This window comes from Paralichthys olivaceus, chromosome 16, assembly GCF_024713975.1.
Source record: "Paralichthys olivaceus isolate ysfri-2021 chromosome 16, ASM2471397v2, whole genome shotgun sequence".
Lineage (NCBI taxonomy): Eukaryota > Metazoa > Chordata > Actinopteri > Pleuronectiformes > Paralichthyidae > Paralichthys > Paralichthys olivaceus.
Genome location: NC_091108.1, coordinates 15,420,957 through 15,440,359, shown reverse-complemented (window position 1 = coordinate 15,440,359; position 19,403 = coordinate 15,420,957). Strand labels below are relative to the sequence as shown.

The 19,403-nt window shown below is 41.4% G+C and overlaps 1 protein-coding gene across 8 annotated transcripts; it reads left to right on the top strand.

Annotated features, from left to right (window-relative positions):
• The first annotated feature begins 2,385 nt into the window (after positions 1 to 2,385).
• LOC109639432 (F-box-like/WD repeat-containing protein TBL1XR1) lies at positions 2,386 to 19,403 on the top strand. 8 transcript variants are annotated; one of them, XM_020102889.2, is made up of 17 exons: positions 2,386 to 2,665; positions 4,683 to 4,749; positions 4,862 to 5,001; positions 7,886 to 7,989; positions 8,577 to 8,722; positions 8,932 to 9,151; positions 10,133 to 10,265; positions 10,776 to 10,917; positions 11,333 to 11,396; positions 11,490 to 11,587; positions 13,396 to 13,456; positions 13,850 to 13,971; positions 14,150 to 14,224; positions 14,374 to 14,501; positions 15,465 to 15,630; positions 15,722 to 15,823; positions 16,927 to 19,403. In XM_020102889.2, exons 4-17 carry the CDS (start codon positions 7,932 to 7,934, stop codon positions 16,951 to 16,953), a joined length of 1,542 nt encoding a protein of 513 aa, XP_019958448.1. In that variant the 5' UTR covers positions 2,386 to 2,665; positions 4,683 to 4,749; positions 4,862 to 5,001; positions 7,886 to 7,931; the 3' UTR covers positions 16,954 to 19,403. The 8 variants fall into 8 exon arrangements, with proteins under 8 accessions (XP_019958448.1, XP_019958475.1, XP_019958505.1 ...); XM_020102897.2 differs by lacking the exon at positions 2,386 to 2,665 and adding an exon at positions 2,860 to 3,089; XM_020102907.2 differs by lacking the exon at positions 2,386 to 2,665 and adding an exon at positions 2,907 to 3,093.

Below are 19,403 nucleotides of genomic sequence, written 5' to 3'. Positions count from 1 at the left end.
TGTGCTGATGGATACAAAGATTTCCTCTTACTGTAAATATTGCTAATCAATTTTCACATCTTTATGATTAATGCTTTTTTTTGTCTTCACCCCTATTTGTTTGTTCATTGGTAGGTTGCTTTGTGTCTAAACAAGATTATACAAATACTACTGGATAGATTACTATGGTGGAAGAATGTGGAATGGATCAGGGCAGAACCCATTCAATTTTGGTGCAGATCCGGATCAAAGGGCAAATCCAGGTAAACAAAATTTTGTGAAAGAGGATGTTTTTTTGACATTTTCCTTGATTTCCCAGGGCATTAGTCATGCTTGGTCTTGATGAAAAATCCAGCATGTTTAGGAAACTGATATCTATGAGTGTGTGCAATTCGAAGCAGCTTGATTGAATTTGACTGTTGGGCCTTGGAGGGAATATCCGATCTATTTAACGCCTTTCCAATTTATTTCAGGTTTTCAAGAAGAAAATAAAACATTGATTTCCAGTTGTCATCCATATCTTGAGATCTTTTCTTCTTTTTCTAACATGAAAATCTTAGACTCGTCTTTACCTCAGATTATTTTCTGCCTTCTTTACACAAGGCAACACTGCTGTTGCTAAGGCCGTTGATAAAGCTTGTGTGGCTGTATCCAAGCAATTATACAATGCCAACATGTCCAGCACATATTTATCAGTGTTGCGGCTGTGCTCACATGCCTAGCAACCTTGTGTTATTGTCCTGCTCCCTGGCTCCACACACACAGATACCACACTGCTGTCTCCCCTCCCAGTCTCACATTTATAGTGGAAAATATTGCTAATCTCATTTTAGGGACTACAACATGCCAACACAACTTGAGATTTAATGAAACTCTCAGGTGTAAGCTGTTGTGCATCTAATACACAGTATACAATCTGTGCATATGTTGTATGTGAAAATGGGTGAGCAGGATTATAGCCACAGAGAAGATGTGAGTGAGATCACAATATCTGCCCCTGGAGTGAATCATGTATTGCGTAAACCCTGGCACCGGATAGGAGGAGGAATTTGCTTTGCGATTCTTCACTGGCAGCTAAAAACACCCTCACACAGCAGTGGGAGTGATGGAGCACATTATTTCTGTTTATCCTGGCTCGAGAAGAAGGAAGCAGAGGCAGCATTTGGGAAATCATGCCTCTGAATGACCAAAGGACGCAAACAGCACTGAAATTAAAGTCTGATTTTCAGAATAAGGCCTGCAATTTTTAAGTGGTGTGTATAAAGCCTGACCTCAAACCTTGGGCCTTTAATCCTGTGACTTTTGCTCCATGTAAAAATTACATCGCAGTGTAACATCCAATCATCCATGCATAATGGTGAATGTGTGGCACAAGATACTAGACTGTGAGGTCTCTGGTGGATGAGTTGCTGACAAAGGGTCAGATGAGTGCTGATATAACTGAGTGGGATGATCAGATACAGTAGCTCAGAGACTGGGAGGTGGCAAAGGCAAAGGCAAAACAATCATTTTACTGCATTATCTGATACAGCCAAATCCAGGTTTCCATTTATTCAAATACATGCGAACCATTTCGACTTTTACTAGCCGATTGCATGCAAATGATGCAGATTGGCTTTATTGTCTGTGTGACCGTGGCTACAGATTATAGGTCAAACTCCAAAATGATTGTCTTGTGTTTTTGTGAAGATGCACAGATTGTGAGGAATCAAAGAGGGATGTTGTGAGTGCATGTTTGTACACAGCAGAGACTTACCTCCACCAAAAGGGGGTTATGTTTTCATCTGTGTTTATTGGTTATTATACAGGATTACTCAAAAAGTACTGCAGGAATTACCACGAAACCTTGGGGGAAAATGCAGAATTTTTTTTACATTTTGCTGTGGATCTGGATGAGGATCACGTGTTTGTGTATTTATTGATTTTGATGAGATATAAATCAGACATATTTAAGGAGTTTGTGTCTATGAGTGTGTGATCCAGTCTTCAAATTTGGATATAATGAATTTAGATGTGGTTTCATAAAGGGACTGATGGGCCTTGGCAGATGTATCCACTATAGAGGTTCCTCCCAGATGCATTTATGACAGCAAGCAAACACCGCTGCCCAAAAACGATGCATGGAATATGCTTGTTGCTGTGGTACAACTAATCCAACAATCAGCATTTCATGTCATGTCATCATCTCACATGCAAGGGGCCTGAGGCGATGCAGCCACTGAACTGGAAGCTGAGGGAGTGAACAATGAGGGGGAAATGAATAATCCAGTGTGTTACGTATAGAGCTGTATAAAACCGAATCAGTGTACAACACAGATTGCACCGATGATGTAAGCTTGTTGTTGACTTTCCCAGTCTGAATGACTGAGCGGAGGAGAGGGGGGTGGGGTGTCATTAATCCATAGCTAGTGGTGACCAGACAGGCGGAAAGGAGGTGTAGTGGGGGATGGGCGAGCTCTTGTTATGACTGGTGCTTGGCTGTGGGACAAACTTCCAGAGGAGGCCTCGGTGTGTGTGTGTGTGTTTTGTCTTTTTCCATCTCATGGGTCGGTTCCAGTGGGGAAACGCGTCTCCGTGCTGATGTGACGGAGCAGCAGCTGATGTCCGATCACCGCTGGAGGACGGATGCTTTCTAACCGCAGGGGAACCAGGACGGGATGTTTTTCTGATCGCGTCTGGAGAATAGGTTAGTCGTCTCCGTGATCGCCGTGTGTCCTGGTTGCTGATCGGCGTGACTGTGGCATGAGGGTGTTGTCGGGTTTGAAGTGGCCCAGCTCCCTGTGCTGTGGTCGGTAAGGGGGACACGGTGAAGGCTGCCTCCTCCTCTTCCTCAGTCGTCACGGGTTAATCATTATATTGAGCCTCGGCGAGTGGCGCTTTGAAATAACAGTAGTTACAGGCGTCTCATTTCCGCATGTCGGGTCACCCTCACTGTGTTGAATACGTGAAGCCGTTGCTGGCTTCTCACCGCCTGGCGTTAGCTTTAATATCATAACCCGGCTATTAGCTTTCAATATATGTGCGAAAACTAACTGATCCGAACACATAGCATGGTCTGATGTGAACACACGAGCTGCGGAAGATATCGCCAGGCGAACAGTTATATCCAAGTAGGTACGAGATTACAGCAACACTGTCATTAGCATAGCATGCTAGTGCTAGCTCGCTGGTTCTTTTTAGTGGGGTGTAGAGTGCCAGCGACGGGTTTACGACCTCGTCAGAAATGCTATTTAAAATAAGCTAACCACGTTTTACGGCTGAAGGGTTGTGTGTAATGAGTACGACTGCTAACACACGCAGGGTGCAGCACGTTAGCTTGGTAGATAACTGGTTCAAATTGACGATATCTCGGAGCCCGTGTGGCATGTGAGGTGACGGCTACACAACTAAACTCGCACGTTAGCCGTGGTGCTAACGCGACCTAGCGTGTGGTACTACGCGTTTAAATAGGCTGGAGAGCAGGGGATGCTAATTACACAAGTGAGCGAGGTAAACAAAAAGAGAAAAGTGTTCAGTTGACAGCCGCCTGGAATAAGTTACGGTGGCCGACGAAGCCTGTTCCCAGGTCCCCGCGCACATCCACTCAGTGACCCGTGACATGTGGGCAACCCTCAACCGGCATTACATTGTAATAGGACTGAGTTGAATGAAGCCGGTAGATGCGACACGTGTGCACTAATATAAGAAGGCGTTAGATTCGGGCTTGCATCACGGTAATAAAGTATACTTTGACTCATCCACTAGGACAACGGGAGCCACAGGTCCGTCTGCCTCCAACAGCGTGAGGGTTAACGGGCTCACTGTGGTCCGCGCAGCCCATTCACTGGCCACCGCGTGTGGGGGGATGGGTAGCGTATTTCCGCTTGTAGCTTACAGTGCTATTTTGCTAATTTAGCTACCGGCAGATTAGCATGGTGACATGCCTTGCTATGGATTTAACTTGCACGAAATCGGTGCGAGGGCCTGCGGCCACGTAGAACGCTAATGGCGACACAAACAAAGACACTGACTGGAGCTAGATTATAAATGAAAAGGAGCAGAACGCTGCGATCGTTGGCGCCAGTTTGTGATCAATCAGCAGAAGTGAGCTGTAGTCAGAAATCATACCGTTACTAAGTTAAACCGACGGTGGCGTGTCTGTGTTTTATTAACTTTGTACAATACAACAACAAAAAACACTTCACCTCTAATTACAGCCCTCCAGGGATGGTTCAATCACGCACTGCTCAAATATCTTCAGACTGTTTGGGCTTTTTTTTTTTTTTTGCTGACCCAGTTTCTGTCATTGTTTTTGTGACACGCCCCTTCGTGCAATAACACTTTCTCTGTCCCGCCTTTTCACCCACTGACACATCGCTGCTAAAATGTCCCCTCTAATTAAGACAGTTTCCTTCAGCACTGATAGGAAGCGACTGTCTGCCGTGACTATTTGACAAGGCCTGTTCTTCTTACTTGTGAATGTGTTAATCTGGCAGTGGGAAACACATCCCAAGCAGATAATAGATTTGTCCTTTTCTTGTTTGTCAAGGTATTCTACATGCAGAATATTTCATTATTCTCTTAATATTTACAAGTAAGTGATTTCTACCTGGAGAAATCTTTATTGTTGGTACAATGTAGAAACGATGTCCACCTATGATGGTTTTTAATTTTAATGAATGTGTTGGAGGAAGTAAATTCATTTTCTCTTCTGTTTTTCTCAGGGTCTGGGAGTTCTTGCAGAGGACAAGGGAGCTATGATGCGCCTTTGAAGACGTTGTGATCACATGGGTAGGGTATCTTACTAGACACGTTAATAACACCAATATTAGTCTTAGAATCAATCATTCAATCAAATTTTATCTGTATAGTCCATATTCACAAATCACAATTTTTCTTGTAGGGCTTAACAAGGTACGGCATCCTCGGTCGTTTTAACGGGGGGTTAACCTAGAAACTTCAGAGAGAGCCACATGTGAGGGATCCCTCTCCCAGGACAGACAGAAGTGCAACAGTGTAACTGAGAACATCAGCAAAATAACAGTATGTAGACATGCATACATCTTAATCACATTATAATGTCCTATTGGACTTTTCACAGCTTATCAATATACAGTAATTACCAATTGCTTGCTGATGCATGCCATGGATTAGAGCGTAAACAATGTTGATGTGATTCATAATAAGACTATGCTCTGTAACATATAAACTGGAATATGAATGGAATATTCTATAAGCAACTCGTAAACATCATAATGGAAATAACATCATATTCAGGTCAATAGCTGGAATTTTTATGTCCATGTAAACATAGTCTCTGATATATGTCACAGTTTCTTAGCATTTTGTTCCATGTACAAAAAATTGTTTTGCGTCTTTCTGTGGCTGCATACAGACTCTTGGAATCTCACATTACTATGACACAGTGTCAAGGATCAGGTTGAGAAGGGAATTTTATTTTACATTCAACTAATGGGTGAATGGTGCACACAAATGCCTCACACAAAGCCATCAGTCTTAAGCATGTCTCAAAAAATGCTTAGAACATGCAAATGTTTCATCTTGAAATATCTCAAACATCCAAGCTGTTTACATAACTGTTGCTGCAACCAAGAGTGCTGATAGGTGACCGCTACAACTGTTCACTGGCATGTAAGTGTAATGAATATCTTGTCATTTTGTCTAAACAATGAGCTGAGGTTAACTGTTGGAGACATTATTGTTGCGGCCTCAGATGAAGATATTGGTAAACGACATACACAGGTCCATTTTGTGAGAGAGTTTTCAGTTGACTTTTTTGTCTGTACATTTGATTCACTTATTAGTTGTATTTCACACTGTATAAACAATTTAGATTTGTTTGGTTGTAACTCAAGGCCCATCGGTATAACTTGTAGAAAGTGTGTGTTAGAAACATCACAAACGAGCCTGCATGCTCTCTGAATTTTTGAGGTTGTGCACAGCTCTGTGTGATAGTCGCATAAGAGCAATTACGCGTCAGTGGTGTCTGCAGCTGTTCCTGTGTGCGTATAACTTGGTCAACACTCAGTGTGAGTCCTACTTTGGCACAGTTCAAATATCTGGATGTCTGGTAATGTGAGACGGGTTTATGTCACTGAGTTTAACGCTGGAATACGCTTTCGTGCAGGTTCATGCGGAGAGCTGTCACCCTGCGTCTCACAGTCAGCAGAGACTACATTCAGCAGTGTTGAGAATTAAGCTGCATTACGTATATATTAGTGTCTATCCATTTGCATGCTCCCTCTCCTGATCGCCTACATGTTTCTCTCTCTCTCTCTCTCTCTCTCTCTCGTTCATACGTGTGTCTTAAATGACAGCATCACATCCCATGTTCATGTACTCATTAATATAGACACCGAACACATGTTCAAACTGCATCACTGTGTGGGTCTGAATGGAGCAATTGTTTTAACAGATATCCACCATATAGGCATATGTGATTTACAGCTGTGAATCAGGAAGTTGATGCTTTTGTTTGATCCACTTGAAAATGTAACACTGTAATCTTTAATGTTAACCAAGGGCCCTGAAAAGAAACTGCCCGTTGTTTAGACCTTTCTTCTGCTGAGTGAGCTGCTAATGAGGCTGTCCAATCCTATCTTTTCATGTCTACAGCTGGAAATAATGTAACTTGACAAGATTCAGTCCGTGAGGTGAGGATGGGTCCTGTTCCTCCTGAGTCGAGTTAGCAGCTAAAACACTCCCTTGGAGAAAGGAGTTGTTTGTCTTTTCTGAATAAATGATGTCGATAGTAGTGTGTCAGTGTTCTTGATAGAGCTAACAATCAGTACTGAGGTTCATTAAACATTAAAACATATTGGACAGCATGATGAATTGCTTGAACTATTTGTGTAAGTAAGCTCTGATTCACTGCTGCTGTGTCACGTCATTTTGCTGGCACTCTTTGAAAGTGGGCTGTTATTAGATAAGCGCATAAGTGTTATATCAACATGATTACGGTGAACCTTAATAATAGCAAACATGATTGTTGGAATCATGTTGTGTTATGTAATTTACTGTTGGTATAACAGAGGTGTGTAAGATTTTCTGGCTGTTTCAAGCCATATGCTGTGTTCTACTGGTTGTGCTTCACTGTGGGAAACCTTCGCCATCAGGACTTTCTGACCACCTTGTTGGGGATTGCTGAAGGGCTTCTATTAGATTCCAGTCCTCTTGGTTTAGTTGGTCTTGGATCTCAGCCTCTGTGATGCGGTAGGAGTCATGTTGACTTTTTCAGTGGGCCGGCACGATGGAAACAGTAGAGGTTCTGTCCCTCGTCCAGACCCCTTGTTTATTTCCACAGTCCTGTTCAAACAGTGTGGGTTCTGCATGAATACATGTAGAGGCCTGACACAAGAGCTGCACAATGTGTTTTTGCTGAGGTTTAAAGCCAGTCTGTTCTAGACATTTTTGGTTCAAAATATCCCGCCTAGCTTGTGAAGTTTCATTGTAATTATTTCCAGTTGTAGTGAATACATGGAAAATGGTGCCCTGCCTACAGCCAGGAGGTTTCTGCATCCACCAACAGAGAGTTACAATATATTATTATTTATCTAGTGGCAAATCACAATTTTGTCTATTTCCCTTTTCTGAAGTTGCAAGATGTAGTTAAAGCTAGGTGATGTGGTTCTTTTTTCTTCCTCTTCTCTGTTTTCATCATGTGTGTCAGTTTGGGAATTAGCTCGTAGTGTAACACCATCCTCAGTGTGTGTCTGTGTGTGACACTCTACTCGCCTGGCTCAGTGCCACTGCATGTCATCTTACTTTTTATTATCCAGGTTATGTTTCTGTGGGATGTGAATGCTCATAGCTGATGAAGATACTTTGAAGATACAAGTCAAAGTTAGTTTCAGCTCATGTCTGTGATGTGTAACACCAAATCATGCTCTGTGGTTTGTTTTGACAGGCTCCTATGCTGTGCTGACCCAATGGTTTGATCACCAGGACTAAAAATGAGCATAAGCAGCGATGAGGTCAATTTCCTGGTTTACAGATACCTGCAAGAGTCAGGTGAGTTGCACTAGTTTTAGTACATTAAATAATTTTAAATGAAATACTGATCATGACTCCCTGGTATTGAACTTTAAATTAATTCAGATGTTTATATTTACATGGACGACAGACTGTGCCCCAAAAGCAGAGCCAAAGCTTTTCAATCGCCACCTAGTGGCTGGCTGCCATATAGGTCATAAATCCCACCTCCTCCGTGTAAATATTTGGGACCTGGCCCACACAAAAAGTCAAAGTATATGTTAAATACATTTCAGATACTTAAGGTAGTTCTTACCACACTGTTTTGTTTAAATCTTTCCAATAAGTTTGTTTTTAATTAGTTATTTGATGCTATAGAATCGGGATGAAACGTCATGATTGACAGCCAAGACTGACTTCTGATAGGTTGACTGTGTGTATCAACTGGACCATGATAAACCACGATCGCTGCTGCACAGAATCTGACTCCAAATGTACAAGAGGGCTGCGTTCGTATCCAGGGTATTCTAGCTTCGCTTCTAGATAGTGAGAGGAAGTGGAGACGTGTCGTCCATCTTTATACACAGTCTTTGTTCCTACTTTCTTAACGATACTGCTTCCACCAGGCTTCTCCCACTCGGCATTCACCTTTGGCATAGAGAGCCACATCAGTCAGTCCAACATCAATGGAGCCCTGGTGCCCCCTGCTGCCCTCATCTCCATCATCCAGAAGGGCCTGCAGTATGTGGAGGCTGAAGTCAGCATCAATGAGGTCAGGCACCATTTACACCATCAGCTACTAATTAGTGTAATTTACAAAACGCTGGCAAGAAGAAGTCCACTGTCAGCATGATGTTTTGACTCAGGTGTGCCTGTAGGTCAAAATGTTACTTTGCTGACTTACAATAATGTCAATTAACAATAAATCTCTTCCTACATGAGCAAAGTCTGGTTATATAAAGCTGCATGTTTTCTGTGTAGGATGGAACCTTATTTGACGGGCGGCCCATCGAGTCGCTGTCCCTGATCGATGCCGTGATGCCAGATGTTGTGCAGACCAGACAGCAGGCCTATAGGGACAAGCTGGCCCAGCAGCAGCAGCAGGCGGCAGGCAGTTGCAGCAGCACAGGACCCCAGGGAAGCACGAAAAACGGAGAGGGTGCTGCCAATGGGGAGGAAAACGGATCCCACGCCTTAGCCAGTAAGCTAGCTCATGGTTGTTCAGCCTCTGAATCAGTTTCTTAGCAAAGAGCTGTGTTTTCTTGCGTTTGTGTGAGGAATCCCTTTTTTTTTTCATGATCTTATGAACGATTTTATTTTGGAACTAAATGCTGTGGCAGCAAGATGAACGTTTATGTGGAACTTTGCAAGCAGTCTGGGATTGTCTGACACTGACGGTTATATAAATGATGTCATGTAGGATAATACCACAGGAGAAAGTTGACACATTTATCAAAGTCCAAAATATTTAATAAAATAATATATGAAATTATAAAATATATAATATCTTGCTATAACATTAGCTTACTCACTTTCTTATGTTACACTCAGTGCCTACCTTATTCGCACACTGTCTTTTGTATATACACTCTTGGCCTTTCAACAGTAGTATAGCCTGCCTGTTATGCCGCAGCTGATCGCCCACATGTCAGCTGTTCAGGCTGGTATTCGCTCAGTGTAGCACTGTTTACTTGACTCCTCAAGAAACACTGGTGTCACTAGCCTGTTTGGATTAACAGCATTAGACGAAGATAGTGTGTTGCTGTGGGACTGACACTTCTTAGAAAATTAGATGATGTCACACTTTAAAAAAAAAACAATTTTGCTGGTTAGTATATTTTGCTGATCTACAAAGCTTTTACATGGGAACACCGATTATTCATCTCAACAGGCTGTAGACTATTTAACTGGAAACATGATTCATTACATCTTACAAGGTTTTCACGGGGACAACCAAAAAGCCTATGATTTAATACTCTCAATTGAAGTCCTAAAAATGTTAAAATATTATTAATATTATTATGCGCTAGGTCTAAAATGTGTTTAAGTAGGTCTTGATTATGTTAACATTTAATTAACACTACCGCTGTACTTATATGAACCACCTGCTATGCCTTCTATCTACCTTCAGAACAGTGGGACTGATAAATGTTTTGTTTGTGCTTCTCACTCCTTCCCATAGATCACCACTCAGAGATGATGGAGGTTGATCGAGATGTGGAGATCCCCCAGAGTAAAGCCATGGTCCTGAGGGGCCACGAGTCTGAGGTTTTCATCTGTGCCTGGAACCCAGTGAATGACCTCCTCGCCTCTGGGTCAGTATCAACACATCATGCCTCTGTCTGTGTGGTTCCTCATGCAGTGTTAAAAATAGACCAGAAAAGTGTCACTCCTCCAGGACTCTAACGACATGTAATGCATTAGTTTATCTTACTAAAGTTAGTTATTTGTTATCAATGCATTCCTTTGACCCAGAATAGATTGAGTTGTTTAACTTATTAAAACATCCAATGAAAATCATGTTTTTATCCTTATTTCCCTTTGATGACACATATCGCTGAAATAAACAGTCAATGCCACTGCTGAGTATTTTCACCTTGCAACTGCAGCGTAACAATGACAGCCAGACATCATCATAGACGTAGTCCCATAAACATTTATCCAATATCAGCAACACATTATTATCTGTATTGTAGAGAATCGTCCCGATACGTCGATTTGAAGCAAGGGCTACGTTACCACTATTTTGTCAGTTCACACCTGGCTTTAGAATGTGTGTCCAGATGATGGCAAAGACTAAATGTTTAGTTTTTTGTCTCGGGCAGGTCTGGAGACTCAACAGCACGGATCTGGAACCTGAGTGAGAACAGCACAGGTGGATCCACCCAGCTGGTCCTGAGGCACTGCATTCGGGAAGGGGGCCAGGATGTACCCAGCAACAAAGACGTCACCTCACTAGACTGGAATGTGAGTGTGTGTGTGTAGTACAGTAAGATTGTGTGCGTCTGCTCAACTGAGCGCAGATTTGTAGTAATCTAATCTAGTGCCGTGTGTGCATGCCTGTGGCCACTACTTCTGCGAAAGACATTCATTCTAACCAGATATATGGGAGAGAGTCACTCTCACAGGGGAACAGGCATTTAAGCTATTCAGCTTCAAACTATTTTTCCCTGAGTATTACAACTAAATGCACAACACCACATAAGCCCTAATATCTTATCTTTATTTAACTATTTATTACTCAGAAGAGCCTCATGAATAAGGATGATGTAATTTATCTGTACAATAATGAACAAATCTGAACCAAAAATACGCAAATTAAAGGGGAAAAGATTTAATGTGACTCACTGCAGATGAATAAAAAGATCTTTGTCTCTTTCAGAGTGAGGGAACGTTGCTAGCAACAGGTTCATATGATGGCTTTGCTAGAATATGGACAAAAGATGGTAAGACTTAGCATATATTACAGCAATGTATTTGTGGCCTTTGTTGGTTTTTGTTGTCTTTCAAAGTTGCATTGGGTTTTTTTATATTTTCAGGTAACCTGGCCAGTACTCTGGGTCAACACAAAGGTCCTATATTTGCACTCAAGTGGAATAAGAAAGGAAACTTCATCCTCAGTGCTGGTGTTGACAAGGTAAAGCATGTTGATTTTAACCGTGGTTTTGAAAAAGCTGCTTAAATACCCCCAGGGTTTGGGAGCAGTGCAACTTTTCCAAAATATGAAAGTTTCTTGAACCGTTATGTTGTTATTGTCTCATGGACCCCCCTGAAATATTTCCATCTTATCTCAACCCCATTCAGAAAAGATTAAAGCAGCATTTCGTAGTGGTTGAATGTTGGTGCTGTTGTCATGAAGATTGTTTCTCATTTTGTTAACTCCCCGATCCAAACAGAATAAAATAACAAATTTTTGCTCATTTTAGAAAGGACGCCAGAAGAAAACGTGCTCTTTTGGTCTTGATTCGATTTTCATGCAACAATGGGGTGGAAATTAGATATATTTATTTTCGATTTTTTTATTTGTACTTTTGCGTACTTTGCTTAATTAACAGAGTCCTTACAGAGTAAGAGCACCATCAGACGTACTTGAATGTTTCAGTGTTGTAACTCACTCTACAGAGAAGAGCATCAGCAAATGCTTTGTTGCCTAGCAATGTGGTTTTTTTCTTTGTTTGTTGGCTACAGCCACTGTTGATTGTTGTTTAAACATCTCCTTATCTGTTTCCTTTTTTTTCTGATGATAATTCTACAGGAAGTGACAGGTTATTTGATGTCTTTAGCTTGATATTGTTCTCTAATACCTGCTATGGAGACATGTAATGAACAATATCCAGTTGTATGCATAGGTTTCAAAATGCCTGACAGGAATTTAGTGGTTCTTTTCACTGCAATTCTCATCTGCAACAAGAACAGCCATATATGCATTGAAATACTATGAAAATACCAGGGCATGGACACTTAGTACGAATATTATTATCTCAGATTTTCATCAATACAAATACAAATAAATGTCCACAAATGATAGAAAAATTTGACCTGATAATTATTTCATTTAAACTAAGTTTTCTTCAGTATCATAAGCAATTGAGTGATAGTTGTCCATGCCATCCATGAGTACATTGCAAACCAGAAAAAGAAAATTCTCAACCAATAAAGATGACTCACTAAATCCCCCCACCTCCCCCAGAGAAATAAATCCAATAAAGCTTTACTTTTCTATATTTCTTGTAGGTAAAAAACACAGGAAGGTCATTACTTTTATTTAGGATAGGATATTAGTCGACCAGCTGCATTGGAGGGTTGAAATTGTACAGAAATGTGTAATGGTTTAATAGGTTGGTGTTTTGTCTTTATGTCTACTAAAGCACATGTCGAAGATGAACGGTTTTCCAAGATACAACTTTCCTAAGATGTTAAAGGCAACTTTTCATGGGTATTTCAAATTCTATTTTGTTGGGTCACTATTTGCTCTCGAGGATTAGAGAGTTGGAAAAAGTCTTTAATAGCTAATGTTCCCTGGAGAGCTGTATTCTGAATTGACGTTGTGGATTTGAGGTTGTAGTTAGCAATGAAATATTCAGCCAGACAATAATCGATAATGAAAGAGAGACAAAATTACAGCCAGAGTTAGCAAATAAATAAAAATAATCTGTGCGCATCAGTTATGGTAGGGTGTGATGCATTTCTATCAAGCAGCGGTCTCTCTTTGTTGTCGCAGCAAACCATTCATGGACCTTGGGCAACATTGCCATCTAGTGTACTAAAATCAAATAACACACCGTGTCATCTACATGATAGGATACACATAAATACTGAAGCGAAGTTGTCTTGCAGGTATAAAAAGGCCTGAGATCTGTCGATATACATATATTTTATTGTGTGTGGGTAATGTAAATTGTGTATAAGTAATGATTAATAATAGAAATATCCTCCTCTGCACAGACCACAATTATTTGGGATGCACACACAGGAGAGGCAAAGCAACAATTTCCTTTCCACTCTGGTGAGTAACAAGACTTCATTCAGCGGTTTCTGTTTTCAGAACTTCTGCCATTTCTTCTGTCATCAAATCTTTCAACACATAGCGACTGATACCTTTGACTCTGTCATATTCAACATATCTGAACATCTTTTGCAAAGCAGCTCTTTCTCTGTGACAATGTTTAGCTTGTTGGAGTGTGACAGTAACAGACCTGGCCCTCTGATGTATTTACAAATTGTATTTTAAGGCTTTAAACCAACTATCTGCACTTTAAGTATTGTTGTAGTACAGTCAGAGTGTGTCAATAAGAAATCTTCAATTAGTCCATCATATTCACATGTTGTGCTTTCTTATGTTCTGCTTGTACATGTCAGTGCTGCTGCATCCCATAGCTCTGTCTCTGCCTCCCAACAGCACCTGCTCTGGACGTAGACTGGCAGAGCAACAACACGTTTGCCTCCTGCAGCACAGACATGTGTATCCATGTGTGTAAGCTGGGTCAGGACAGACCTGTCAAGACCTTCCAGGGACACACGGTAAGACAAAAGTGTTCAGTGTGTGAGGAGGAAGGGAAATGAGAAGACAAACCAAAGTTACAGTTTTCAGCACAATCTCTTAAACTGATTATCACAATGTTATTATCAAATTGGCTGCTGCCTGTGTTCATATTATATTTGGTGTGTTTTGTTTCTAATCACCTTTTACTCGTGGCAGAATGAGGTCAACGCCATCAAGTGGGATCCCACTGGCAGCTTGCTGGCCTCGTGCTCTGATGACATGACGCTCAAGGTCAGTTCACACAATGCACAACTTAAGTGAATGTCACCTAATGCCCAAGAAAATGTATAAATCTGCCTCAATCAGACAGTTTGAAGAAAAGCGTTTTATATTATGTTATGAGCAAACTAACAGCTGCTTTATATCGTCACCTCACACAGATCTGGAGTATGAAACAGGATTTGTGTGTACACGACCTCCAGGCTCACAATAAAGAAATCTACACAATCAAGTGGAGCCCCACAGGCCCCGGGACCAACAACCCCAATGCCAACCTCATGTTGGCCAGGTAAGAAGACAACAGCAGCAGTTTTCACTTTTCTTCTACTTGTGTCATTTGACTGAACTGTGACAAAGTAATTTGTGTTTATAGATACAAGATGACACCAACAGTATGACATCCATGTAAGCCTACATTGAGAAAGAAACAGATAGCTAATGATAAATTGTATTCTTTGTTACAATTGTTAGTCACCACACCTGCCTGGATTTATATATTTTTTTAAATAGAAGCTGATCAGTCACCTGGCAAAAAATTGGTGATGTGACACTTTCACAGTGTGAAATGTGAAAAATGCAGTTATGAAAACTTTTATTTTACAGTCACTGCAGAAATAATGTGCATTTATGTTTACATTTTACATAAAGCTCATGGTCAAACAGTTAAATGTCAAGCCTAAATCACATTTATTTGCCACCTTCACTGGCTCCTGATCAAGGCCAGCATCAACTACCAACTCTACCTACTCACCTATAAATCCCTCCACGCTCTAGCCCCACCATATCTAACCGACCTCCTCCACCCCTTCACTTCGCTCAGAATGTCTTCAAACACATGTTTTATCTCCATCCCCGACACCAAACTGTGAACCTTTGGAGACAGAGCCTTTTGTGTCGCAGCCCCCACCCTCTAGAACTGACCCCGCTGAAATCCACAACGCTGCATCTCTGGACACTCAAATACTCAAACCCCACCTGTACACTCAGCCCACAAAAATTCAGATAGGTCAAAGTTTTTATTTGCACGTGAGGATTTTGTATCTGAGTTGTGAGATAGTTGACACAACAGTGACTCAATTATTTATATTTAATCACTCTGATGAAGCGATTAACCATGTATAATTTTAATTTATTGAAGCTGTCATGTCCTGTTTACATACTGTACTTTACAGCTGTGCTACATGGCACCTTATTTTCATGCCACTTGACACAGAGCCCACTTTGGATTCCTTTTCTCTTTCCCTCTCTCCAGCGCATCATTTGACTCAACAGTGCGTCTGTGGGACGTAGAGCGCGGCGTGTGTATCCACACACTGACCCGCCACCAGGAGCCAGTCTACAGCGTCGCCTTCAGCCCTGATGGCAGGCATCTCGCCAGCGGCTCCTTCGACAAGTGTGTCCACATCTGGAACACTCAGGTGTGGGATGACTGCAGATCAACAAGTACAGTTCTAAAACTTTACAAAAAAGATTGCTTGCAATTGCTAACATGTGTTTTGGTTTCCTCAGACGGGTGCTTTAGTTCACAGCTACCGGGGAACAGGAGGGATCTTCGAGGTGTGCTGGAACGCCACTGGGGACAAAGTAGGAGCTAGCGCGTCAGATGGATCGGTGAGTTGCATCACACACGTAGCAGCCACTCTGATCTCTGTGTGCAACACTAACACCTGCCTACTGAAATATGGACTTTGTAGCTCAAATTTGTGAATAAAAAGTTAGACTCAGGCAAATGGCTGCCACAAAATGTGGTGATGGTGTCTGATCAGACTCATGATTGACTAAAAGTTCCGATTAACTTCTGCTACAGAGAAGTTTAGTGGTTGACTCATGACACAGGGCTTCCTTGTTTCAGTCATGTGAAACATACATGGCTAAAACAACAGTCACATGAGATTGTTGACTAATCCAAGAGTGTGTCAATTCATGATAGGGTTAGCCTCTTGAATGAAAGTCCAGTTGTCGCTGCAGTGCCAGTAGTTAACAGAAGATGGAGTCACTAGGGTCCAAAATGTGATACAAGCACAACAGCTTGGCAAGAAGCCTGTGATCAGGGAGGCAACTCATCAGTCAGTTATCTCTGCTCGAGATGCCGGACAGACGCCTCTGCAGAGTTACATTTTGCATTCATTCATTTTTTTGCCAAGTAACACTGAGGGACATGATTAAAAAATGTGATGTGGGAGAAATTCTCCATTTTGGCACAAGCTCTTTGACATGCTGTTGGCAACAGGTACTTAAGAACTGCCCAGGGGTGGAGAATAGCAAAGGGGAGCCCTTAAAGAAAATCTGCATCACAGTTCACACTGTGGCACAATAACTCATAGCTAAGACACACTTTGAGGTGGTTTTGGAACAAGAATCTGATTGTCAATAAGCAATAATCAGGTCTTTAACTCAGCCAAACAGAGGAGCAGAGAACATTTGATGTGGAAAATGAATTCAATTCCTGAATAAAGCCTCTGAATGTGTCCAGTCTCCAATTCCTATATTCATGGACAAGACAAAAGGAGGTGTATAAATATTCAACTGTTACTACAAACAATCGTTTGGTCTTAACAAGTCATTGATGCTCTTCAGTAAATTTACCTGTGACTCAATAATTCCAAACAAAACCTGAATTAAATTTTGTCCCTGCCTGTGTGAGTTCGGCAGAAACTGAAACTCTTGCGGTAGAGTTTGTAGCTTTGTGTGTAACTCTCCTTCCTTTTTTCCAGGTTTGTGTATTGGACCTGAGGAAATGACACTCGTTTGGGGGGAACCGTGGACCGACTACGAATGTGTATATAGCCAAAATGACTGACTGTCCCTGCCTGTCCGGCACACTGCTGTAGTCCCATCAGATGCAATGGCCTGCCATTACAGCCCCACCCTCTCACAGACCTGCAGGAAGAAAAATGTGATCACTCAGTATAATCATGTTGGACCCATCGTACACAAACCAAAACACCAGGATTCTTCTTGCTTTGCTCTTTTTATCCTTTGTACCAGGTTTATAAAGATGCTTGTTTTTTTGCTGGCCTGTGCATATTGCACATGTCAGCGTCTGGTGTCCTGTGGACATTGTTGAATTTGGATTTTACTGATCTCTGTAGGTTTTATATGACGAGTGGGTTGGGAGAGAAGGGAGGGGTTGGGGTGTGGGAGTGGTTTGTCGTTTACAGTGAGTGTTCAAAGCTGATAATTGGGCGATCCGCTTATCTTGTTCTCGGCACTATGTCAAGCTCAGAAGATGAAAGCATTGACAATTTTGTCGACTGTTTTTACAAAGTGTGAAGCAGTCTGTCAAAGAGTGAACTGTCCTTTGTTTTTGCAACTTTAATCCTCAAAAATGGTTTTCAGGTGTTAATTCATCAGGTTAATATGAATCTCTAAAGAATACAAAACCTCTACGGCTGTAACTTCATGTTGATATCATGTTCTAACAGTGTGCTGGGTGAATGTGTGGACAGCTTGAGGTTCACGTCATTGAAACAGAGCTCGTCGGGCTTTGTTTGTCATCAGTGAGGTAATGTGACACAGTGATCGCTTATTTTTTGACATCTGTGCTGTCTCTGGGATGTGTAGGGAAAGAGAGGGCGGGAGAGAGATGCAGGAAAACAAGTCCATAACAGCTTGAATTCATCTGACGTAAAGTAATAATTAGTCATAATTGTGTGTTTCTTCAGTTAATAGCTTGTTGCTATCCAGTGCTGAAAGGTAATCGGACTAAGTTGGTCTAGTTGTGTCCTATTTCCTCTGCTTAGTCATTAAAACAACGCATCTTCATCTGCAGTATCACTTCCTCATCGCACCTTCGTAAAAACACGACACCACATTCGCTCACATGACGACAGCGATTTGACTTGTCGAGTTGAGTTCGTTGTCAACATTGTCACACTTTCACTCTGTAACATGTGAAGATTTTCAGACCCAGTGTTGAGTACACACTACAGTCTTTGGTTTTCTGTTGTCAGGCAGTTGTTGCCCAGCATTAACAGATACACACACACACACACACACACACACACACACACACACACACTCTGGAGACGGGCTGCGTTCAGGCCTATGCACAGATAGACAGTGCTTTTGTTTGTAGTGTTCAGAGTTGCCGTTTTGAGGCAGTTCTGCGCTTGTTGTTAAAAAGCAGACTCACAGCATATGACTTGATGTAACATGGTATCTGCATATAATATATATATAAATATATATATCTGTGCTATCACAGGGGATTCTTTTGTATGCCACTTGTGTGCTGAGGGTGGATTTTAAAGTAACTTTTTGAAGACACTTGAAATACAGTATGTGATGTTGCTGTGCATCACCAGAGGTCGTGACCATGACGTTTTGTTTTTTATAAAATACCATTAAACAGTCATAGTGAAACAAGAGAACTGACCCTTTTGAAGGGCGTTTTTTTCTTCCTCTGCACTTTAGGCTAAAAATTGAGAACCAGGGAGATGTGTTTATTCAAGCCATCACAGACACATCTAATGTTTGAAATGCTCTTAAAGATGAATCAGCTGAAAGTGTTGCAGCGGGGAAACAAGGGTAATAGTGTCCTGTCTGACTCCTCGGGGGGGTTAAGTGGAACCAAGCCAACTTCATGGCATTCCAGGTCTCGTCCCTTAGCCATGACTAACATCAAAAGGCTCAAAATACACAAACATACATTGTCAGACATTTTCTTTAGAATGTTACTTGTTAAAAACTAAAAATTGTACTGAAGCTAAAGAATATTTTGAAGTTTGCTTTAATACAGTCAGCAGTGATTGGACTGTAACACAAAGACTATTTCAAATGATGTCTATGACAGTGGAATGGTATTTTATAATGGTTAGTTTTTAGATGATACGTTTTTTACACTGCATTCAAGTGTGTTTTGTTCTTACAGAAAGTACTAATGTCAACTCTATCTTTGCTATGTCGGAGAGCCCTTGAAGGTTTTGTACTTCTCAAAACTTTTGTAATTCTGATTTATTTGTAGCTATGTACTCAAAATGAACAAAAAAGATATAATTTGGATCTAATTGTCGATGTATAACACAGAACATGTAAATACCAATTTACAAATTTTTTTGTGTCGTCTTTGCCCTCACTTATGTTGTACTCTTCTCTCTCACTCACATGGTTGCCGTGTGCAGCCTCCTGATCTGACTGTTGTAATATCACTCAGATCGCAAGGTCTAGAATAAAATCTATTTTGATAATA

What these genes read in the sequence shown, in the direction of transcription:
- LOC109639432 (XM_020102916.2), top strand. Translation starts at nt 7,932, where the DNA reads ATGAGCATAAGCAGCGATGAGGTCAATTTCCTGGTTTACAGATACCTG. An exon ending in CAGATACCTGCAAGAGTCAG is followed by an intron (nt 7,990 to 8,576) that starts GTGAGTTGCACT and finishes TGCTTCCACCAG; the next exon opens with GCTTCTCCCACTCGGCATTC. An exon ending in GCCAACCTCATGTTGGCCAG is followed by an intron (nt 14,502 to 15,464) that starts GTAAGAAGACAA and finishes CCCTCTCTCCAG; the next exon opens with CGCATCATTTGACTCAACAG.